Source organism: Chironomus tepperi, unplaced genomic scaffold (assembly GCF_022539635.2).
Source record: "Chironomus tepperi strain 1889 unplaced genomic scaffold, CSIRO-AGI_Ctep_v1 contig_412, whole genome shotgun sequence".
Classification (NCBI taxonomy): Eukaryota; Metazoa; Arthropoda; class Insecta; order Diptera; family Chironomidae; genus Chironomus; species Chironomus tepperi.
This window is the reverse complement of record NW_027226534.1, coordinates 580287-603077: the sequence shown is the minus strand read 5'-3', so window position 1 is coordinate 603077 and position 22791 is coordinate 580287. Positions and strand designations below refer to the sequence as shown.

General features: G+C 33.1%; 1 protein-coding gene across 1 annotated transcript; it reads right to left on the bottom strand.

Moving 5' to 3' along the window:
* Positions 1-377: 377 nt before the first annotated feature.
* On the bottom strand, positions 378-21050 carry Srpk79D (Serine-arginine protein kinase at 79D). The gene is made up of 8 exons (XM_070648817.1): positions 20746-21050; positions 15883-17383; positions 4181-4694; positions 3942-4119; positions 2204-2700; positions 2015-2143; positions 1494-1764; positions 378-1253 (listed from the first exon to the last, which is right to left on the bottom strand). The coding sequence occupies exons 2-8, from the start codon at positions 17172-17174 to the stop codon at positions 1063-1065; spliced, it is 3072 nt and encodes a 1023-aa protein (XP_070504918.1). The 5' UTR covers positions 17175-17383; positions 20746-21050; the 3' UTR covers positions 378-1062.
* Between the last annotated feature and the right edge of the window lie 1741 nt (positions 21051-22791).

Below are 22791 nucleotides of genomic sequence, written 5' to 3'. Positions count from 1 at the left end.
TCCTGGTTCCAAGGAACTTGAACTTGGAAGATTCTTTTTCTGTCTGTTTACTTTTTTGGTTTATTTTTTTGTGATTACAATTAAATTTTAATATTTTTAAATTTTCTGATTTTTAATAAATTATGTCAATTTTTAAAATTGGATTGAGGTTCAAAATAGCAAAATTTTACGAGGATTTAAGGATATTCTCATGTATTCTTTACTTTAAAGACGCGACATTTTTGCTTCAAAGATATGAAAAATCTACATCAAAAAAGCAAAATTTCTGCTTCACAGATGCAAAAAATTCTGCTTCAAAATCAAAAATTGCAGTATTTCTGATTTTTTAAATTTGCTACAAAAAGCAAAATCTTCTGTTCTAAAGATGCAAAATTTTTGTTCTAAAGATGCAGAACGATCTAAAGATGCGAAAATTCTGCTTCAAATAATCTAATGTTCTAATTTTAGATACACAAAAGATGCAAAAAATTCTGCTTCATGGATGCAGAAAATTTGTCTCAAAAATCCGAAAATTCTGCTTTAAAGATGCAGAAAGTCTGTTTTAGGATGCAAAAGAGTCTTTAAAGATGCAAATTGTTTTTGTTTCAAAGTTATTTAAGTTTGTTGATAATAAATAAAGTTAGGAATTAGGAATTTTTAAAAAAGTATAAAATATGTAGTTTTATAGATCAAGGACTTCGGATTGGGTTGTGTATTTCCTCTAAGATTATGTCCATAAATCTTGACTTTGTCAATTTCCATTTATCAAAAATCATCTCAATTTGCCAACATATTGACTAAAATCAAGCATCAATGGACATAACCTAGCTTAGAGTTGTTATGAAGGACGTAAGTATTGCCAATTTTCATTCAATTCACTTCTGTATAAGATAATTTTTTTTTATATCCATTACGTGATAAACGCGCTCTTATTTTAAGAACGATAATCTCATCTCATTTATTTTAATATTTTTGTTTTTTTGACCTAAAAATTTCCTTTAATTAATTTAATTCAAATTTTTTTTTTTACTTTTTTACTTATAAAATTATGAGAAAAAAAGACTTTTTTTAAGTTGTTAAATTTCATTTAACATTCTCAAGCCACGGATGTTGAAGACATTGTCGTGCTGTGGCCCTTAAAAGTGGATTATATTCGAGCATTGGACCTATAAAGTCTGTAAATTGTCTTGCATCTTCAATATCCCATTCATATTTTTCCACCAGAACGTTAAACAGACTCCAAGTTTTCAGCTTTGTGATGTGACGAAGATGCCCTAAAATTAATGAAGAAAATATTATAAAAGATGCAAAAATTTCGCATCAATGATGCAAAAGTTCGCATCAAAGATGCAAAAGTTTGCATCATTGCTGCAAAAAATGCACATCAAAGATGCAAATATTTGCACTTAAGATGCAAACATCAATGATTCCAAAAATTTGCATCAAAGACACAATAATTTTCATCAAAGACGCAAAAGTTCGCGTCAAAGATGCAAAATATCGTCAATACTCACCATAACTAGTAAAATACTTCAATCCATGTTTTCCGCGCATCACAAGACTTGGCGGAATAGCACCGAGCAATTCAATTATGTGCGCCAAATGATCTTCATCCCTTGAGTAATTGTCACCTGAATGTGGATCGAAAAGATAATCTCCCGTTGCTAATTCAAATGTAAGACATGCTGTACTCCAAATATCAGCTGAGTATGTATAAGGAACACCGAGTAAAACTTCAATGGAACGATATTGACGCGTTTGGATGTCGTCTGTGAAGTGGTAATGCTGGAATGATTTGAATGAGAATTGTTAGATTGAGGAAGTTCAATAAAAGATGCAAAAGTTTGCTTCAAAGATGCAAGCTTTTGCCTCAATGATGCAAACTTTTGCTCCAAAGTTGCAAAGTTTTGCTTCAAAAATTCAAACTTTTGTCTGAATAATGAAAACTTTTGCTTCAAAAATGCAAATTTTTGCCTCCGAGATGCAAACTTTTGCCTCAGAGATGCAGAACAAAAGACAATAATTTCATACTCACATCGAAGCAGGCATTCCCAAGGTCAGCAATTTTAACCTTGATATTTGGATTATTTAGTAAACTTTGCAGCACACCCGAATAAGAAATTTGTTTGCTACTCAATTTCGACAATTTAAATGGCAGTTTTGACTGTAAAATAAGGCACAATTAAATCAAAATTCCATCAAAATAATAAAAAATTCAGCCTACTTTGTTATCTCCACCAGTCTGAAGTTGATTAGTATTACCAATCATAGATATGCTACCCTTACGCTGCTGCTCAACACGATATCTCCCATGATCACCAGATGCACCAACACTACCGCCATCCGTCTCAAAGTCACTCTTGTTTAATGATCCATTTGATCCACGCAACTGGTCAGATCGCTCCTCAAATGATGAAATACGTTTACTGTCCAAAAATGATGATGATGTTGTTGTCGTACTTGACGATGCACCAATGACAGCATCATCGTCCGATTCAAGACTATTAGCTATGGGATGATGAGAATTTGAATCAATCTGCGATGTTGTTGACTCATTTTCATGACAACTAATACTATTGTTATTAATATTATTATTATTGATATTGATATTATTATTATGAGTTGATGACGGTGCCTGTGATGATGATAATAATGATGAAGATTGTTGAGGTGGTGGTGGAGGCGATGGTGATTTTTTTGAGCGCTTTTCTAATGTGCTAACTAAAAATATATAAGGAAAAAAAAAACATTTTTTTTATGAGGAAAAGAATAAAATTAAATTAAATTAAATTGGAACTGTGAATAATTAGTAAAATATAAAATTGGTTGGTTGGATGCAGGAGCATATTCATAAAGGGTTGTTAGTAACCCGAATGACCCAAGTGACTTGAGTGAGCCGAGTGTCTTGAGTAAGCAAAGTGAGACGAGTGAGCCATGCGACTCGAATGACTAGAGTATCCCGAAGAAGCCCGAAGTGTTCCGATCTAACACGAGTGACCTCAATGATCCGAATGACTCGGTTAACCAGATAGATCCGAGGGATCTTAGTGACTCAAGTGAGCTGAATAACTCAAGTGACACAAGTGGTTCAAGTGATCAAACTGACAGGAGTGAGCCGAATGACCCAAGTGAGTCGAGGGCGTCATTTTAGTAAACGAGTCGAGTTTGTCGAGTGAGTCTGAACCGAGAAACTCGGAGTGAGCCAAATGACCCAAGTGACTTGAGTGACCCGAATGATCCGAGTTATTCGAATGATCCGAATGATCTGAGTGATGAATGATTCGAGTGAGCCCTGTGACTCGATTGACGCGAAGTGATTCGACTAACCCAAAGTGACACGACTGGCTCGACTAACCTGAAGTGATCTTAAGTGATCCGAAGTAACCCGAGTGATCTGAGTATTCCAAGTGATTCGAGTGATTCGAATGACCCAGTTCACCAGAGTGACTCGAGTGAGCCAAGTGACTTGAGTAACCCGAGTGACTTAAGTGACTCGAATAACCCAATTGCCCCAATTGACCAGAGCGACCCGAGTGTTCCAAGTGGCCCGAATGACCTGAATGACCCGAACTAATGCGAGTGACCCGAGAGTCTCAAGTGAGTCGATTGAGCCAATGAGCCTAGTGAATTGTGGGACTCGACTGACCCGAAGTGACCCTTTAGTCCATTTGGACTTCGGTAGACCCGATTGACTTATGTGGTCTGAGAAACTCGAGTGATCCGAGAGACTCAGTTAAGATACAAAATTGTTAAGGTTAGGACAATGCCTGAAGAAGTGAGAATTTTTGTAAAATAATAAATATTAATATCTGATTGAAAAATGATAGAAGATGAGACGTAAACATTTGAAATGTGAATAAATGAGCTGCATTGCCAAAAGAGCAACAAAAAGAATTTAAATTTGTTTAAAAAAGTTCAAATTAGAAATATCAATAAAAGAAGATAGTTCCGACTTTATTTACCATAGGAATCCGGAAACCAATGAGCACCATAGCCTCGTCCCTTCAAATCCTTAATAGCTTCATCAATTTGTTGATTTATGGCAGCCGCATTATCCATCACAATGAGAATATTTTCTGGCTTAACATCCGTATGTATAATATGACATTTTGTATGGAGATAATCAAGTCCTTGTAGTACCTAAAATAGGAATTAGAATGTTAAGATTGGGAAATTTTGAGGTTAGAACCTCAAGTCTCACCTGTTTAATAATAGACTTAACCTGTGAAATAGCTAAGCCCTGATAATTATTTTTTACAATTAGTTTATAAAGCGAGCATCCAAGTGCCTCAAATACAAGACACGTATGGACACCATTGACACCACGAACAGTAAAATGATTCATCAACTTCACAATTCTCTCATGATGCACATCATAAGGATCCGCGTCTCGTATCACTTCCAGTAATTTTATCTCATCAGCCGCCGTTTCGGCATAATGTTGTGCTGACTTGACAACCTTTAATGCGACATATTTCTCCTCCTCAATGTCCCGACACAGCCAAACGGTTGAAAAGTGCCCCCATCCAAGTTTACGTACGACACGATAACGATTATGAAGCATATCACCAAGATGAACCGGATGATAGCCACCGCGACGATATTGAGCGACATCCTCTTGCTCTTCATCTTCTGATCCGTAAAGACTTGAGTCGGGACTGTCGGTGTATTGTTGGAAGTCGTCATTTGGAATGGGCGTGCTTCGGGGTTCAGATCTAGAATGACAAGTGATAAAAGGAATTAGTTGATTATTATTTATTGGGATTTAGACTAATGAATAAGCTTATTTATTGTTCAGGTGGCTTCACATTAAGTTTTGAAAGATTTAGGCTTACGAGATTCAGGCACATTTATATTGAGTCTTTGAGATTTAGGTCATTATAAAATATGTTTTTGAGATTCAGGCACCATCACACTAAGCTTACATGGTTCCGGTGCCTTTACACTAAGTCTACGAGGTTAGGGCACCTTTACACTAGGCTTGCGGTGCTATGGTGCCTTTAGATTGAGTTTTTGAGATTCAGGCACCTTCACACTAGTCTTATGAGGTTCAGATGCCTTCACATCAGCCTTTCAAGGTTCAGGTGCCTTCACATAACTACTTAACAAAGCAAAATTTCATCCCTACTCATTCTTAACCTTCAAAATGTAAATGTCAGCTATTAATTCTTCTCCAATTCAATCTATAAATCAATTCTGTAACATTTCTCAATCAACAATCAATTTAGTTCCAATTTATAATTCCAAAATAGACATGATATTGAACCATTAATAAATAATAACTTAATAGATCAACAACAACAAGTTATATTGAGATATATCATAAAATATTCCGTGTAAGTATAAAATTGCGTGACTTTCTCTTGTCAGTAGAAAGTGCTTAGTGGATATAGAAACAAAAAAGAAATAAAGTACGAAAAGTGAAGACAAGAATGGAAACTAAAATTGGATTTCTAAGAACACGAAAAGTAGATGTGGAAGTTGATGGATGCATGTATAGAAGCTTTTTGACAGAATGAAATGCAATTATCAGAAATAAAGCCATGGATATGGTTTCATAAAGGTCAAAAGTATGTCAGTGAATTTATACGAATTTTGAATTGCTGGTGTCCATTAAAATTGCTATTGGAATTAAATTGTGTTAACGCACTGACCACAACCTGAATTCATATTTAGGCTTTTTAATTTGATGCAATATATTTGATGAAATAGCAACTAGTAAGTCAATGGCCATAGATAGCAAATGGTAATTATTTTAAAATTCAGTGCATGTTCAGGCGACTTTACAATAGTATTCGTGCTCAAAGGACTTTCACATTAGAGCTCTTGAAGTTAACGTGTCCTCACATTAGAGTTCTTAGTTAATGTACCAATACACAATAAATGTAGTTAAAGTTTAAGGTGCCTTTACATTAAAGCTCTTGATTAAGGTTCCATCACATAATTGTTCATGGTCAAGGTGCCTTCACACATGAGTGCATGGTTAAGGTGTCTTGACACTAGAGTTCATGACTCAGGCACCTTTATACTAAGTTTACAAGGCTCAGGTGCCTTCTCAATCGAACACATGATTAAGATGTCTTCATACTAGAGTCCATGGTTAAGATGACTTAACATTAAAGTTCTTAGTTAAGGTGTCTTCACAAAAAAATTAGTCCCAGGTTAAGGTGTCTTCACATTTGAGTTTATGACTCAGGTAAGGTGCCTTCACACAATAACCCATGGCTAAGGTACTTTCACACTAGAGTTTGTAGTTCAGGTGTCTTCACATCAGAGCTCTTGAGAGTTCATGGTTAATGTGCCTTCACATTACAGTTCATGGATAAGGTGCAATCGCACTAGAACTCATGGCTAAGGTGCTTTCACATGAAAAATTAAATTATTTTACAGACCGTTCTTCCTCAATTGTTGACAGATTAGATTTTCTCTTAGGTCACATAACTTTTGGAATGAAATTTTTCAAAATTATTCTCATGAAATTCATCTAACTACAGAAAATTTCAATATATATATTTTGTATAATTGTAAAATCACTAGATTACATCTCAACTTGCACAGATAGTTCAACTAACTGAAATTCATACTCATCATTTTCAAAATTGACAGTGAAAAATTTCTCAGAGAAAATTATCGATTTTTTTTTTTTTATTTTTATTTTGTGTGATATTTTTAATTTACAAGAGCAACAAACATAATAAAATGAGAGGGAAAAAAAGTTGCACTTCATCAAACACACAAAATGGGACAAGTTTGTTTAGTGTGGTTTAATTGAACTTGTCGTGGTGTAAAGGAAATAGGAAATGGCTAGCAATAAAACAGAATTTTTGAGGGTGGGTCGGGTGATGATTCAACAAATTTTCGCTAGTTTTATGTCATTAAGTTTTCAAGAGGTTGTAATATGAATCAGAATATAATGATACAGCGTATTTTATGATTCAAATTGACAATAGTCCTCTGTTTTGATGACTCAGCACATATTAAGCTTGTATCGAAATATGCTCACTGTTTGACATAAAAGTTCATTCATTTCTGTTCTCTCAAATCAGTTCATATATGATGATTTGGCGCCAAAAAGTCTCATTAAAGAAACTTTTTTGTTGGTTGAGAAATTTGTTTGTTGTTTCGGATTGATTTTGTGAGTCTTTTAAATGTTCTAAATGTGAAACAACTTTAAGCTGGATTTTAGTATTTAAGGTGACTTTATGCTTCGTTCTAGAAGTTCATGTGCCTTCACAGTAGGATTGAAAATTAGAACTGCCTATAAACAAGGATTAAGAAGTTCAGATGCTTTTAAACTTGGGACTAGAAGCACAGATTTCCTTACTCTTGAATTTAGAAGTTCAGGCATCTTTACACTAGATTGTGAACTATTAGGTAGCTTCACACTACGTTTAAGAAGTTCATAAGCCTTAACACTAGTTCACAGTAATTAACCCCTACAAACTAATTTCTATTAGTTAAGCTGCCCTAAAACTAGACTAGATGTGTTTAGGTGGCTTCACACTAGGTTCTAAAATTCTAAGCATCTTTACACTAGTATTCAGTAGTTAAGCTGTCTATAAACTAAGTTTTAGAAGTTCAAACGTCTTTATACTAGTTTCTAGAAGTTCAGATGCCTTCACATCAATTTCTAGAAGTTTAGGTGTCTTCACACTAAGACTAAGCAGTTCAGACACCTTCACACTAGTTCCTAGAATTTAAACTGCCTTCAAACTAGGATTACACGATTCAGACGACTTTACAATAGTTCATAAAAATTCAGATGTCTTCAACATAAAAATCTAAGACAATTTAAGCAACAAAAAGTACAAAAAAAAATTGATAAAAAATAACAAAATAATACACACACATTAACGATGTCAACAATTGCTGTATCGACTTGATTCAATTGAGGACTGTTGATGGGCAATATATCATAACGGTATCGCTCCTCACGTTCCTCAACATTGAATTTTCGTATAATTTGTGAATTTGGCGTCAACATGACTGGTCCGACGCTAATGCACTTCCGTTTGGGTATTCTTAACTGCTGCTTGATGACTTTTTGCGGAACTTCCAATTGAGGCTGTTGAGTGTCAGCAATTGATTCACTTTCCCATCCTGAAGGCAATTTTGACTCAACTTTTGGTTCCGACTTAACAATTTTCTCCTCAACGTCGACCTTTTCAGTCACTTTTGTGACTTCCTCAGACTTTTCTGGAACATTTTCAACATTTTCCGGCGTTCGACTATAGAAAATGCTGACAAGTCGTGCGAATGTGATGACAGCAAGTAGACAGAAAATCAATTCAATCACTTGATTTATTGTTGTTGACACAAATTCCAATGAACGGTTGATCGTTGTATCGATAAAATTTTGTGTTACATTTCCATCGACTTCTTGTGGCATTTTTGATTGTTGTTGGTTTTTTAGGTTGATTTGGTAGAAAATTTATTCAATATTTTTTAAGTTTTTTTGGAACTTTCTTTGATTTTTGCACTATTTATCACTAGATTATTGTCAAGAACTATCCAAAAACTTAATATTTTGTCAATATTTTCACAAATTAATTCTTTTAATATTATTAATGCTTTCGTTTTTATTAATTTTTGATTTTTGAGCACTTTGTGATTCCATATTTAGTTTATAATCCTTTTTAATTTACACTAAGGATCAAATTCTTGTTTTATGCGAATGACTTTAAAACACTTTGACCATAACTAGATAGAATTCAACACAATTTTAGAATTTTTAATTAAATTTGTTTCAAATTTTGGATTTAAAAGTTGGAATTTATTGTTTTATTTTGCTTTAAAATCAACAAAAAGTCATCAAAGCTTCCTGGATCTTCAATTTAAACAGATTAAAACCCTATACACATATGTAATGCTTGAAGGGCCCTGAAATTATGAGCTGTAGGCACTGTGATTTATAATCTATTGAACTACACGCTTTAGACCTTCAGTTTATATTGGAATCCAAATGACTTGTAAGCTAAGCACATTTAAAAGCCTTTATATTCAAGAAGTATTTATAAATCAAGTCAACGTCCTTGCGATTTCCTTTTTAAAGGCTCATTACTCCTGAACAACACAAGTCAATGAATCGATTAAAAATCCAAGTACGAGTCACTTTAGCCATGTACCAAACTTTTAATCAATTAACTGACTTGTACTATTCAACTACTTCTCACAAAACCCCAATTGTCAACAAATTATCGTCAAACAACGATCACAAAAATTTCATTTCACTTCCATTTTTCATCAACAAAATTTTGATCTGTTTTTGAGCAATTTATTCTGTCACATGCACAAAGAAAACACGGAAAACAAATTTTTTTTCTTCTTTTTCTTTGTTGTGATTCTGTCATCGCTCAATTTCACTGATGATGATGCACATAAAAGATTCTCAGATGATCTGAGGTTGATCGTAAGCAAAATAAGGAAGAAAAACATATGAGTCATAAAGATTAATGTTAAAGAACGGGGAGAACAATGGCTGAATAATGGTTAGATGCAGCCAGGGGTGGAGTTGGGTTGGGATTTGTATGGAAAAAGAGACTTGATTTTATATAAAGTATTAGTCTACTTGAAGGACTGGGAAAATGATTTTATATTATCTATATTGAGTATTGAGGAATTGGGGAAGCCGAAGAGTGACTGACTCAAAGCTGATCAAATGTCAAGTGTATCACGGGCAGGAGGTATCCCTTGTTACCACCAAATACACCGCAAAGGAACCGAAGCTGTAGTGGGATATGTACTCAAAAGAATAGCTTAAAATCCTACTCAAACCCTCACTTGTAGGGTGGCAGCCCTTTTTATTGTTTGAATATTCAAAATCCGGTCAATAATCCGAAATAACATATAAAAAACTAATTTAAATCAAACAACATGTTTACCAACTAAACTATCATTTCCAACTTTGTGTACAGCAACAAAGCCCACGTTCAATACCTCTCACAATGTCGTGTTAAAAATTTTAGTTTTCCGTCATTTCCTTTCCCTTTTTCCTTTGTGATTAATGCGACTTTTCACTTTCACAATGTAAAAATGTATCAATAAACAGTCACACGAACAGAAAAGTTGTCTGAGAGTAAAAATTTCTTCTCATTTTTTTCCGGTGTGTCTCGCGTGTTCTTTGCTCTACTGGGTCACAATCACGTGGGTTCGTGCGATCAATTTAAATAAATGTAAAGAGTAAGAGAGAGCAGCAGAGAAAAATGGAAAGACACAAAAATAAGCAGATGATGCTGCTATAAATAAAAGAGGAGATTTTTTTGTCTTCTTTTGTGTTTTTTTTACTTTTCAATTTTTTTTTTTTGTTTCTTTTGAATTTGTAGGAAAAATGTGAAAATCTGGCGACTCTCGGTGGTTATTTTCTTTTCGAATCTGCTGCTTATTTGCTATTTTTGTTACGTTGTGCTTTCTTAGATTGAGTTTAGATGATTTTTTTCTGGATAGTTTGGATGATCTTGAATTTTAAGATATTTTTGGGGCTACTTGTGGGGTAATTAAGAATGTGGAATTGATGAAGAATGTAAAATATTGTCAAAATTAGTTCAAACAATTAAAAATTATTTAATTTGGAGGCTTGTCAAGACTTAAATTACCAGATTTAAACCGAATCCGAATATAGCATCAAATCAGAGTCACGCCAGTCTGGGACCGGATTTTCGGTCGATTAACCAATTTGTGCTATTCGAAAATATATCCAAACTAACAAAGTGCTTAAGTTTTTCTAGAAAATAAAGCAATTATCTCAGCTGTAGATTAGGGATTAAATCATATTATTAACTCAATTTTAGATCCTTTTACATTCTTAGTTTCCATATCAATGTAATCTTTACCAGACACTCCCAACAAAAAACCCTCTAAGTACCCCATTCAACTTAATGCCCTGCTTAATGCCTTATAATCCCATCAATCTCAAAATATTTTTGTAAGTTTCATTTGCGTAAGTTTTTCTTTCTTTTTTCTATTTTTTTTTCTGTCGTCAGCATTTTCTTTTCAACTTGATTCTATTTCATGTGGTTTTTGTGAAGCTACAGTCATTGAAGATTTTGTTTTTAAAGAGAAGATATTAACTTGAAAATAATAATTTGGTATAAATAAACACGTCAATGTTGTGACGAAATTTGTTGATTATATGTTAAATCAATCAGAAATTTGATGAGTTTATTAGTTTTTTTTGAACGGAATTGAAGTGGCTTTTGATATAATTTCATCAAGTTAGACTATTCCGATACTTTATTCTCCATTCCAGACCACTCGAGAAACATAAATTATCATAAAAATCTAAAAATCGATTTTTTCTTTGTTACCGTTTTGAAATCTGAGAAAATTATTATTATGAAAATAAACAGATCAGAGTGAAAAGCGAATATTAAATTACTTGGAGGAATTTCTTACAATAATGAAGCCGGAGATGATCATTAGATCAAATTGATACTTTAATCTACTCACTTTACTTGCTAAAAAATTAACTAATGTGGAAAATAATTTAATATTGTGAAGATTATTAGATTTAATTTTAGATTTTAAGGGTTCATGATTCGGAGAGCGATATCGATACGTCTATCCAGAATTAGGACGTATTCAGTGGAAGGGAGTTAAAGGGTAACCTGATCAAAGCTCAAAAGCGCAACATCGACTCGATCTTTCATATAAATTTCAAGTCAAATCGATTAAAATCCATTTTAAAAATCTAGTCAGAGCATTGACTTCAATTAAGACAAAGTCAAAACAATTTGTTCATCAAATTCCACTAAAATTCCACAAAATTCATATCAATCTACATCCAACTAAAAAGCAATTTCCCAAAGTTTTGTCAAAATATGTCCAACCATTTACAACCTCAACCACATTACTAAATTCTCGTAAATCATCACAAAAACACAGCCAAACTCTTTAACCGAAACAAAATTTTTCCTTGTCCCAAATCAGGTATGCCTCAAAAAATTCTCCTTTCGTCCTTTTTGCACAGCTAATAATGATAAACTATTTACATAGAAATCTAAAACACGCGCAAATTCCGCAGTGAAATATTTTTGGTTTTCTACTTTTGACCCAAAGTTGATTTGCTTAATATTTTTCTTATTCTTGACACCTTGCTTGACCGAAATTATTTATTCTTATTTCTTTTTTGGTATATTTGTTATTCAAATCCATAAAAGAGAAAATTACATGAGAGTTGATTAGCATAATTTTATTGCTTTTTTAAGCTTTTCTTGAAGTTTATTGGCCTCATATTTAGGTATATAAATTGGTGTATTTAAAAGTTAAGTTAGAGAATGTTAATTTTGGTGCAAAAGAGTAGATTTGGGAACATGGGTGTGAAAATGGTCAAAAAAGATATGAATGTGATTAGCTAGTTCCACATGCTTGATGTAGTTTGATCGTTTACTTGGCAATCAAGTCTATGTGCTAATCCCTTTGGTTCTCTGTTCATTCTCTAGTTAGGATGTTCTCCAGATAAGCCCACAAGACACAGTGCGTATAAAAGACAAGAAAATGAAACTCAGGCTAGTGTGACTCTGACACAGAGTCGAATTCCATTAAATTTCGTTCAATTCCTTTTAAAGTCACATTTCTTGCCTTTTCAACGCCATATGTCTACCTGGAAAATTCATTCTTCCTGTATTAACCTTATTCAAGCAGAAAAAGTAAGTTATTTTGTAAAAATCAATTTCATATCTAAACCCACATCACATAATCAATTCTAATCATCTTCGTTTTACTTCCTTTTTATAGATTTTTTTGCAATTCATACAATTTATTTGCATACCAAACAGTTTGTTTTTTGCTAATTTCCCTCATTTTCTTACTTTCTTCTAACCCACATATTGCTCATGATCCTTTCAATATAGCTTCATATGGGAAGAAAATCCATTTCCAATTCCAACATCATTACTAAAAAAATGTTTCATAATGCAAATGACATCAAAATTGTGCCAACCGCAGGCATATTTATTTGCCCTAAAGGATCAAATTACTGAGACGTGATTTCAATTTGAAAATGATGGAAATATGTAAGGATAAAGTTATGAGGATCAATAAAATTATATGACAAAATGATAAGGAAATTGCAGGAAGTTTTGTTGTCCTTAAGCTAAATGTAAAGGCACTTGACAGTCAGAACTCTGAATGTGAGGGCATCTTAACTTCATAATTCTAGTGTAAATACACCTGAACTTCAAAATTTAGTAAGAAGACGTCTGAACCTAATAATTTTTATGTTAATGCACCTGAACCTTAAAATGACTAATGTGAAGACACCTGAACTACAAGACTATAACAAAAAGACATCTAGACATGAAACTACACATTAAAAGCCAAAAAATTCATCTCATGAGGACAACGACCTTACCACAATTTTTATCTGAATATTAATCCACACACCCCAACCATTTGCTCTACTATAACCACCACAATAAGCCTTCAATTCCATCCAATTCATTCAATAAACTTGAAAGCTTTTTCTTTATTTTTTTCTACCCCCGTCCCCCATTCCCCATCCAACTAATATAGTAGCGATACGATTCCATTCAATATTTATGTCAATTTTATTGTTTGTGATTTTACTTATTTCTTTCGATGCTGATATTTTGTTGTTGTTGTTCCGAATAGTTGGCAAATAAAGCACAAAAATTTATTATCAGCAAGACTGACAGAAGAAAAAAAAATTCGAGTCGAAAAAACGAAGGAAAAAAATATAAAAATATGAAAAATTCCCACAATATCATTTGCAATATTTTCTCGTATTCATAAATTTGACGTCCCTTAGGGTGAGTTTGGATGAAATTAATGGAATTGATGAGAATAAGTTGAGGCTTGATTAGGCCAATTATGACAGATAAATGAATAATAATGTAAAGGACAATTTCTTATTGAGTATTAAGTTGAAGCTGAATTGTGATGGAAGGAATTGATCAAAACAGGGATCGACATAAATGAGGCACAAGAGAGCATGTTGTGGATTTTATAATAGAATTGATGAATTTTGATTCAATGGACATTTAATTGATACGAATTTGAATTTTTCAGTATTCATAGACTGCTAATTCAGAAGACATAAAGCGTAAAAATGGTTAAAAATCTGGAACCAACCCAACGTGACTCTGGTCGCAGCCCAGATCCAATATAATACAATTTCAGGCCAGAAACAAGTCGGCAAGAAGGTAGAGAGGGGTATTGACTTCAAATATCCCTCCTTGGCTACTTTTCTAATTTAAATAATACACTACAGCCATTTTTAACTGATTATTCGTAACAAATCTATTAGTAAAGGACATAAAACACTTAGTTTGAACAAGAAATAGTCTTTAAGTTCCATGGCAAAACAGCAACCATAATTTCATTAATTTTTGGTCCACAAATTTACTTCAAAAATGCCCAAAATTACCCCAAAATTTGCCTAAACTTTACGCATCTTTAGACATAATTTTGAATTCTAACGCAATTTTCGCAAGGACGTTCACTTTTCGTTCTCGTAAATTTTTTGTGTATTTTGAAAAACACTGAAGAAAAACTTTTTTTTTCTCATCGTTAATGACGAAAGCAAATTTTTCTTGGACTCGCCGAGCACAAAAAAGAAGCGAAAAATTTGACTTTTTTATTCCAACTTTTTAATCCAAAATTTTATAAATTTTTTAAAATTTGACCATGTTTTTCACTTTTTTATTGTTTAAATTTTCACTGAATTTTCATTTTTAAAATTCAAACTTTTTCTCATATCCTGTTGAGAAAAATTGTTGAATAATCCACAAAAAAATGAAAATTATTATTTTTTTTCCTTCACTTGACGGCTCCGCGCGAGCGACTTAATGAACAGCGACCCGCGCCAATTGACGTCGCAAACGAAAATGAGAAAAATAAAGAAAATATTTTTTTTTGTTTTTTTGTTTTCCACTCAAGCTGCAAAATTTTCTCTCAAACTCGATCGTCAATGAGAGAATTTTCTCAATTCTTGTGCGTCATGTAGCACGTGTCACAAAGACTGCATGTTACGCTACACCTTTTTTTTTGTGTGTGCTTTGTGCTTCTGCCTTTATTTTTGATCAGACTATGTTTTGGGGAAAATATTTTTAGCATTTTTTTTTTCGTGAATATTTTTGTTTCTTTTTTACTAAAAATAAAATAATTGAAAAATTTTTATGTGGACTTTTAGTTTCGCGGGTGTTGGCTTAACATCCGATTTAATATGATTCCTTGTAATTATTTCAGAGAGATTTGAACTATTTTGTATGCATTTATATACTTTAAACTCTTGTGTGAAGATACCCTAACCAATTTACACCAGTGAAGATACCTGTACCAATTTACACTAATGTGAAGACACTTGAACCATTTAATACTGGTGTGAAGGCAGCTGAATCATTTAATACTAGTGTAAGGACACCTGAACCTATTATCACATAGTATGAATACCCCTGAGTCAATTAATACTAGTGTAAGGACACCTTAACCAATTAGAACTAGTGTGAAGGCTCCTGAACCAATTAACCATAGTGTGAAGGCACCTGAATAATTTACCACTACTGTGAAGGCTCATGAACCAATTAGCACTAATGTGAAGGCACTTGAGCCATTTAACACTAGTGTGAAGGCACTGAAATTAACAGTGATGTAAAGATCTCAAGAGCCAATCAACATTAGTGTGAAGGCACCTGAATAAATTAACAATATTGTAAAGGCACATAAACCAATTTATAATAGTGTGAAGGCACCTGATCTAATTAACAGTGATGTAAATATCCCAGGAGCTCATTAACACTAGTATGAAGACACCTGTACCAATTAACACTAGTATGAAGACACCTGTACCAATTAACACTAGTGTGAAGGCACCTGAACCTTCAAATTCGAATGTAAATCAACCAGACCCAAACAATTAACACTAATAAGTCATCAAAATATACTCACAAACTGACAAAGCTTCCTTTAAGTGCCAACATCTCCTTATTCCTCCGATTCATAGGCGGCGATAATGACAATGACAAAAAGTCAGCCTGCTGCTGTTGTTGCAATTCCAATTGCATTTTCTGCTTCTCAACAAACTTATTATATCTTTCTAATGTCCGACTAAATGTATCTGAATGTTCACGTTTTAAAAGACTCGATATTGATGCCGGTGGTGAGCTGATGACTTTTTCAATCGGAATTATTGGTGGTGAATATTGAGGAACTAATTTAATATGTGGATATTCAAGTGCACTAACAATTGGCTTTATAGCACTTGGATCGGCACCAAATGAATGTCGATTACTGCTCAACATACTCGAGATTGTTGATGGAATTACCGATGATACTGTCGCTGCTGATGTAGTAACGATCGGTGACCATGAACTAAAACTCGCCAATGAACTACAGCTTAGCGTTGGCTTATATGGTGACGCAAGTGGCTGCTGAACGGTCTGATATGTCTCAAAATTTGTAGTCGAATTTGGTAGCACCGTGAATGATAATGGACGTTCATTAAATACATCTGTAGATATTGATGGCGTTGATTTGGCGAGTGATGCGGCTGATGCTGATGTCATTGTGATTCCGCTCAGCCGACGTATTGAAATTGACGGAGTTGTTGAGGATGCTGACGACGATGGTGATGTCGATAATGGTAGCGAAAATGATGGAAACTTAAAGGTACAATGATCACTGTGCGGACGTTGATAATTTTCTGTTCGACGTTCAGCCGCAAATGCTTCACGTTCAGCTGTGAATGCATCACGTTCAGCTGAAAAAAGTTCACGTTCTGATGGAAATGTTTCCAAAACTTCACGATCAGCTCCAATCACATCACGTTCAGCTGAGAATATTTCACGCTCAGCACCAATCACATCACGCTCAGGCGGAAAATAACTATCTTTTAAATTTGAACTTAAAAATGGCGGTGAAATGGAAGAGGATGCTGAAAACGGACCATAATCAGTGCCTGAATCAGGCGACAATGATAAAGCCTTTGTGTGATTTAATATTATGAAGCTCTTTGTTGACATTGATGACGATGTCGTTGATGTTGTTGTTGTTGATGTCGAATTAAAGAAATTTGTTTCAGCTAATGGCGATAGACGCATTGTCAATTCCTCATGTTCACGCTCTTTTCTAAGACGCTCCTCCTCTTCCTTTTGCAATTGAATTTTACGCTTAATATCTTCGAGAATTTTTGCTGTTTGCTCAACAACCAATGCAACTGGTAACGATGAGAATGTTGACATTGATGGCTGAACCTCCTCAACTGTTGTGTCGTCATTATCAGCTGCATTTGTTGCCGTTGTAATGGATGATGATGCATCCGGCGGAGGTAAATTCGTGATTGGTGATATTGGCGCCAGTTTGATGAATTTTCTTCAATTTTAGATTCAACTAATTTCTGATGATGATGACAATGGTGGTGATGATGGTGATGTAAGGATATTCTCATGATCTAAAATACAAAAGGAGAGGTTTTAGGGATTTGGAAATTTAATTGTTTAATATATTTAGGGGTTGGGTCGTCCACTTATTACAGTGTTGCTCTTAGGGAAGGGGTTAAGTAATAAGTGATCAGTTCCTTATCGAGTTAATCAAAATTGAGCTCATTTCATCATATTGTAGAAGCTGAACATCGGCAGTATATTGCAGTGTTATCCAAACCTTTTGTGCCACGTTATGCCTTGGTAGTAAGCCACGACCAAACCGTACACGGCATGTGACTCAGGACACATCCTAAAAATTAGCAGCACGCAATTCAACATGCAAAGAGGCCGCTTTTAAGCACCAAAAGTATTCTCCTTGCCTCCTGACTAATGTACCGTGACATACAGTTTGGACAACACTAGTCTATTGTAAGAGAACCTAAGCTTAATTAAAGTATTATCAATAATTTTGAAGTAATATAACTGCCAAAAACTTATAGTCAAGGTCACATCAGTTCAAATACAAAATTTTCCATGCTTCAAAATTCATGCTTCACAACCCATACAGACTTTATGAGCCCTCAAATGAGAGCTGTAAAAGGATCTCATATTCATTTTATTACCAAAATGTCTCGAATGTTTGCTTTTTATATGAAAAAAAAATCCTGTTCTTTTTGTTCATGTCTTGTTGTCGTCATCAACGCGAGGTGAAAAAAAAGTTCAAAGGAAATTGAAAGCAGAGAAGGAAAAAAAAAGATTTATCTTGAGTTGAAATTTAAGAAGCCACAGAAGCTATAGCTATTTTAGGCAATTTTGAATATGTAAATTGTTATGACTATAATGATTATTATGAATTTGTATTATGACAAGCTGCAATTGTACTTTTCATGATTTAGCAACAATCTTTTGTGATTTAACTTCAAAAATTGAGTGACCTAACGTTATAATCTTATGATATAACTTAAAATTTTCCGGACGACGATGGAAATGATTAAAATTGTTCTTCAGCCCAATGTGAGTCTGGACTGATTTTACTAAATCTGTGAATCGCTTTTTTCGTGCCGGGTGGCTTTTGGGTTCAAAACAATTTCTCAAATATTCGCAGATGTAATACATCATTAAGGATTTTTAATTTTATTTTAAGCCAAAAAAATCCTTAAAAGCAATTTTGGGGTCATTATTAAATGATGTTCATCATTGTTATGGCAATGTCCCCATTGTTACAAAATTGCATACCAAAAGCTTTCTTATTATATGAATTTATGAACCCGAGGTCGAATTCGACATCAAGCCGACATGAATTTGCTAAATACCGATTGAAAATCGTATAAAATTTCAAAATCTGTCCATGTTAATTTTGAGTGAAGTCATGTCTTTGTCGACCATGGAAATATTGCAAGGTATCACTTCCCTCTTCCCATTCCACACATAGCTACGTCATTTATGATCGACTCCTAATCCAAGCTAATAAAAATCACTTTGAATTAATTGCTTATCAATATTCATTTATGTCGAATACTTTGACATGAAAAATGGAGTTTTTTTTCGCTATGATTTACCCTTACGGTAATTTTGTACGAATTTTACAGGAATATACATATGAGGCTAACAGGCTGAATTTGTCGTTAACTACATAGCTATGGTGATATTTTGAGCAATTTTTTGACAATTTTTGCAAGATTTTTGAGAGAAATTCAGAAAATTTATATGAAATTTTTAATATTTTCTGATGAAAAAATGACAGGTTTTGGACAGAAACTTGTTTTTGCCCAGTTCTAGTGGAAAAATGCCGGTTTTTGAACAGAAAAATACCAAATTTTGATCGAAAATAGAATAGATTTTTGAAGAATTCAAGGAAAAAGGTTTTCGTGTCGAAAAAATGACAAAAATATCATAAAAATCTTGACAGCTGTGTTTAGTTCGCCAAAATCCAGTCTATTATCCCCAAAAACTCATGCCAAATTCATTCCAGATTCCCACAAGGGTTTGAGCTTTCATTCAATCTTTATTGGCAATTTGTTGGTGCTGATTTTCTTTCACATAAGAATTTTCATTGAAAAGGTTTTTCATAAAATATGATTTTTAATTTTCGAGAAAAAAATGTTTGACGGAATGTGGGTCATGCATGGGATTGGCAGTTGCGGAAGCTTAATTTTTTGTACAGAATTTTAGCCCAAAAATGTCTAATTTGATGTGAATTTTTTTGGAATTTCTGTCAAAATTGATTTATTTAAATTTTTTTACAAACACTAAGGAAAATTTCACTGAACACAAAAAATTTCCATTTCTTCTTTGTCCAGCGGACAACTTGAGCTTTTCACTAATCCATCTAAAAATAGCCATTGGTAGACGACAAGTCAAGAAGAAACAAAAAATCGGAGAAATTTAAAATAGTCAGTAAGTTGCACAATCACAAATTAATGTGACTATAATGAACAATAAAAACCGAGAAGTTTCTTTGTTGCACAACTAAATGATTTTTAGTCTGATTCATGAACTGTGTGGGTAAATTTGCCATAGCAGTTTTTCCTCATTATGATAATTAGTCACTGGAGATATAAAATAATGATTGGAAAATGATTTAAGATGAAATGTGTGGGATTATGAGTTGTTATGTTGCTAATCGTTGCATGGCAATTGTACTGAACTATGTTCTGGATTAATAATGAATCTAACCTAAAATTTTCACTTGGTTAACCTCAAATTTTGAATGTTTATCAACAAGTTTATCTAACCTCAAATATTCAGCTACGATTTCTAAATTGCAGGAATTAATCCCAAAATTACCATCAAATGTTCTAAATAGTAATTTGAAAATTGTTAAACATAACCTCAAAATTTTAAATTCTAACCTCAAAAATACAATTCTAACCTCAATATTTCGATCCCAAACCCAAAAGAATAATCTAATCCTGTAAAACTAACTAACTAACATCATAATTGTAAGACATAACCTCAATTTTCTTGATTCTAACCTCAAAAACTTAATTGTATCTTCAATATTTGGCCACAGATTCAACAATGTAGATTTTAGTCTTAATCTTTTATGCAAAATATCCAAAATATTGACGAATAATTTGAAAATCTATAACATAACCTCAAAATTATTAAATTTTACTATAAAAGATGGTTTCTCGGAATTAATTCTTAAAGAATTTAGAATCAAAAAGCAGATTCAGATATCAATTCTAAATGACAATTGTAAGACTGCCTCAAAAATGCGCCCTAACCACCGAAACCCAAATTACTCCCTTACTTATTAAATTTTTTCTTCTAATTTTCTCTAATTTGAAGTTATTAACAAGACAGAAATGAGCTCAACTGTAGGTAGAACTGTACATTACTCGATACAGCCAATTACTTTACTTCCTAATGACTCATGAATACTTACTGTTCCATTTAAGCTCGAGAAAAATGAAAAAAAAAATGTCTTTTACGCTTTATGTAGAAAAATTTTTCTTAAACTTTTTTTTTATCGTCTTAGTGTAAGTCAAGGGGACTTGGTGACCCGTAAGTCATAGAAAAAACCGTTTCGAGGGGAAGTAAAAGTCGTAATGGTATCAAAAAGTTGATGAAAATGCAAAAAAAGTTGATTTTTTTTTATAGTAGAAAAATTTGAAAAATTTTCTAATTTCACTTTTTTACTAATGTTTTTTTACAAATTTCCTAAATTTATTCTAAATACTGTCAAACTTTAAATCACTTTGAATGCCATAAACTGAATAAAAATTTTCCTATTCCTTAATTTACTTCTTTTTTCGAGCAGCGAAAAAAAATTTCTTAACGAGTACAAAAAAAGTTTTTTTTTTTTTTGTTCTAATTGCAAATTATCTGCGCATGTGCGTACATTGGAAAGTTCGAATAGACACAGACAGTGCTGGTTGTGTGCTTTTACAGCTTTATGTCCTTGTCATACATCTGAGTACGGGTGTCATTTGAATCAATTTATAAACAGCTGATTTCGATGGAATTTGCAATGGAATTTCGAAAATGGAAAATGTTGAGGAATTTTATGATGAGTAAATGGAAGCATTGCTGTTGTAAAAGGGAACAAAAACGTTTGTTTTGATAGAAAAAAATGCGACACAGATTTTTTTTTTGTATGGAAAGTTTATTGAGTCGCCAATCACGTGGATGTGTGAGTGTGTTTGTGATGTTTTGGTTCGTTGATATGCTTGAATTTTTTAGGTACGTTAAGGATATTGTATGTTGTTTACTAAGCTTCAAAGCTAATTCAATTATGAATTAGTTAAATTGAAGCTTTGACTCAATTTTAAGGCAATGATTTGAAACTTTGACTCAATTTTAAGCTTTTGAAGCTTTGACTCAATTATAAGGCAATGATTTGAAGCGTTGACTCAATTTTAAGGCAATGATTTGAAGCTTTGACTCAATTTTAAGGCAATAATTTGAAGCTTGATTTGAAGCTTTGACTCAATTTTAAGTCGTTGATTTGAAACTTCGACTCAATTTTAAGTCGTTGATTTGAAGCTTTGACTCAATTTTAAGTCATTGATTTGAAGCTTTGACTCAATTTTAAGTCATTGATTCAAAGCTTTGACTCAATTTTAAGATATTGATTTGAAGCTTTGACTTTTCAGTCATTTTTGAGGCTCAATTTTAACTTATTGAAAGCTTTGACTTTTTTAATTGACTAAAATGCAAGGTTTTAAAGATTTGACTCATTTTTGAAGCCTTGACTTAACTTTATGTAGCTTTTTATTGTAAATTCATTAATTTCACCGTATTCAGTTGCAGTAAATCTAAAAAAAATACTTCAAGTTTGTTTTTAAAGCAGCGGAAGCGTTACGTTGCAGTAAAGCAAACTAAATGCACTTACTCTAATTCATGTATGTAAAAAACGTCCTCATTTCTCTTCCTCGGTTGGATAGGAAAAAAACTAAACTTTTTCGTCAACATTTTGGTGCTTTCATTGTTTTATTTTGGGAAAATTTACTGTGCAGCACCAAATAAAATGTGAATATTCGTGAGACTTTCTTTGTTTTTGTTTGACATATTTGCATAAATGTCGTTTCCAGAGCTTTTTCCGTTGACGAATGAACATTGTTGAGTTAGTAGATTGCATTTTCTATTCAGAATTTACATCCAGAAATATTTGGTGAGATTAATTGGCATACATTGTTGTGGAGAACTTAGAGGATGCATCTGAAAATGTTTGAAGTTATATAAGGTTTAATCATAAATCTTGAGGCTATGTCATCAAAATCTGAAGTTAATTCACTTAAATTTGAGGTTAAGTTACTGAATGTTGAGATTAAATCACCGAATTTCGAGAAAAAGCCACTGAATTTTGAGGTTAAGTCAACAAATTTTTAGGTTAAGTTACTGAATTTTGAGGTTAAGTTACTGAATTTTGAGGTTAAGTCACTGAATTTTAAGGTTAGGTCACTGAATTTTGAGGTTAAATCACTGAATT

Bases quoted from the DNA above. Each gene is read 5' to 3' on its own strand.
- Srpk79D (XM_070648817.1), bottom strand. From the start codon at position 17,174: ATGTCAACATTCTCATCGTTACCAGTTGCATTGGTTGTTGAGCAAACA. The intron at 4,695-15,882 runs GTGAGTATATTT...TTGTCATTCTAG, and splicing joins AAAGGAAGCTTTGTCAGTTT to ATCTGAACCCCGAAGCACGC. The intron at 4,120-4,180 runs GTGAGACTTGAG...TTCCTATTTTAG, and splicing joins TTAAGTCTATTATTAAACAG to GTACTACAAGGACTTGATTA.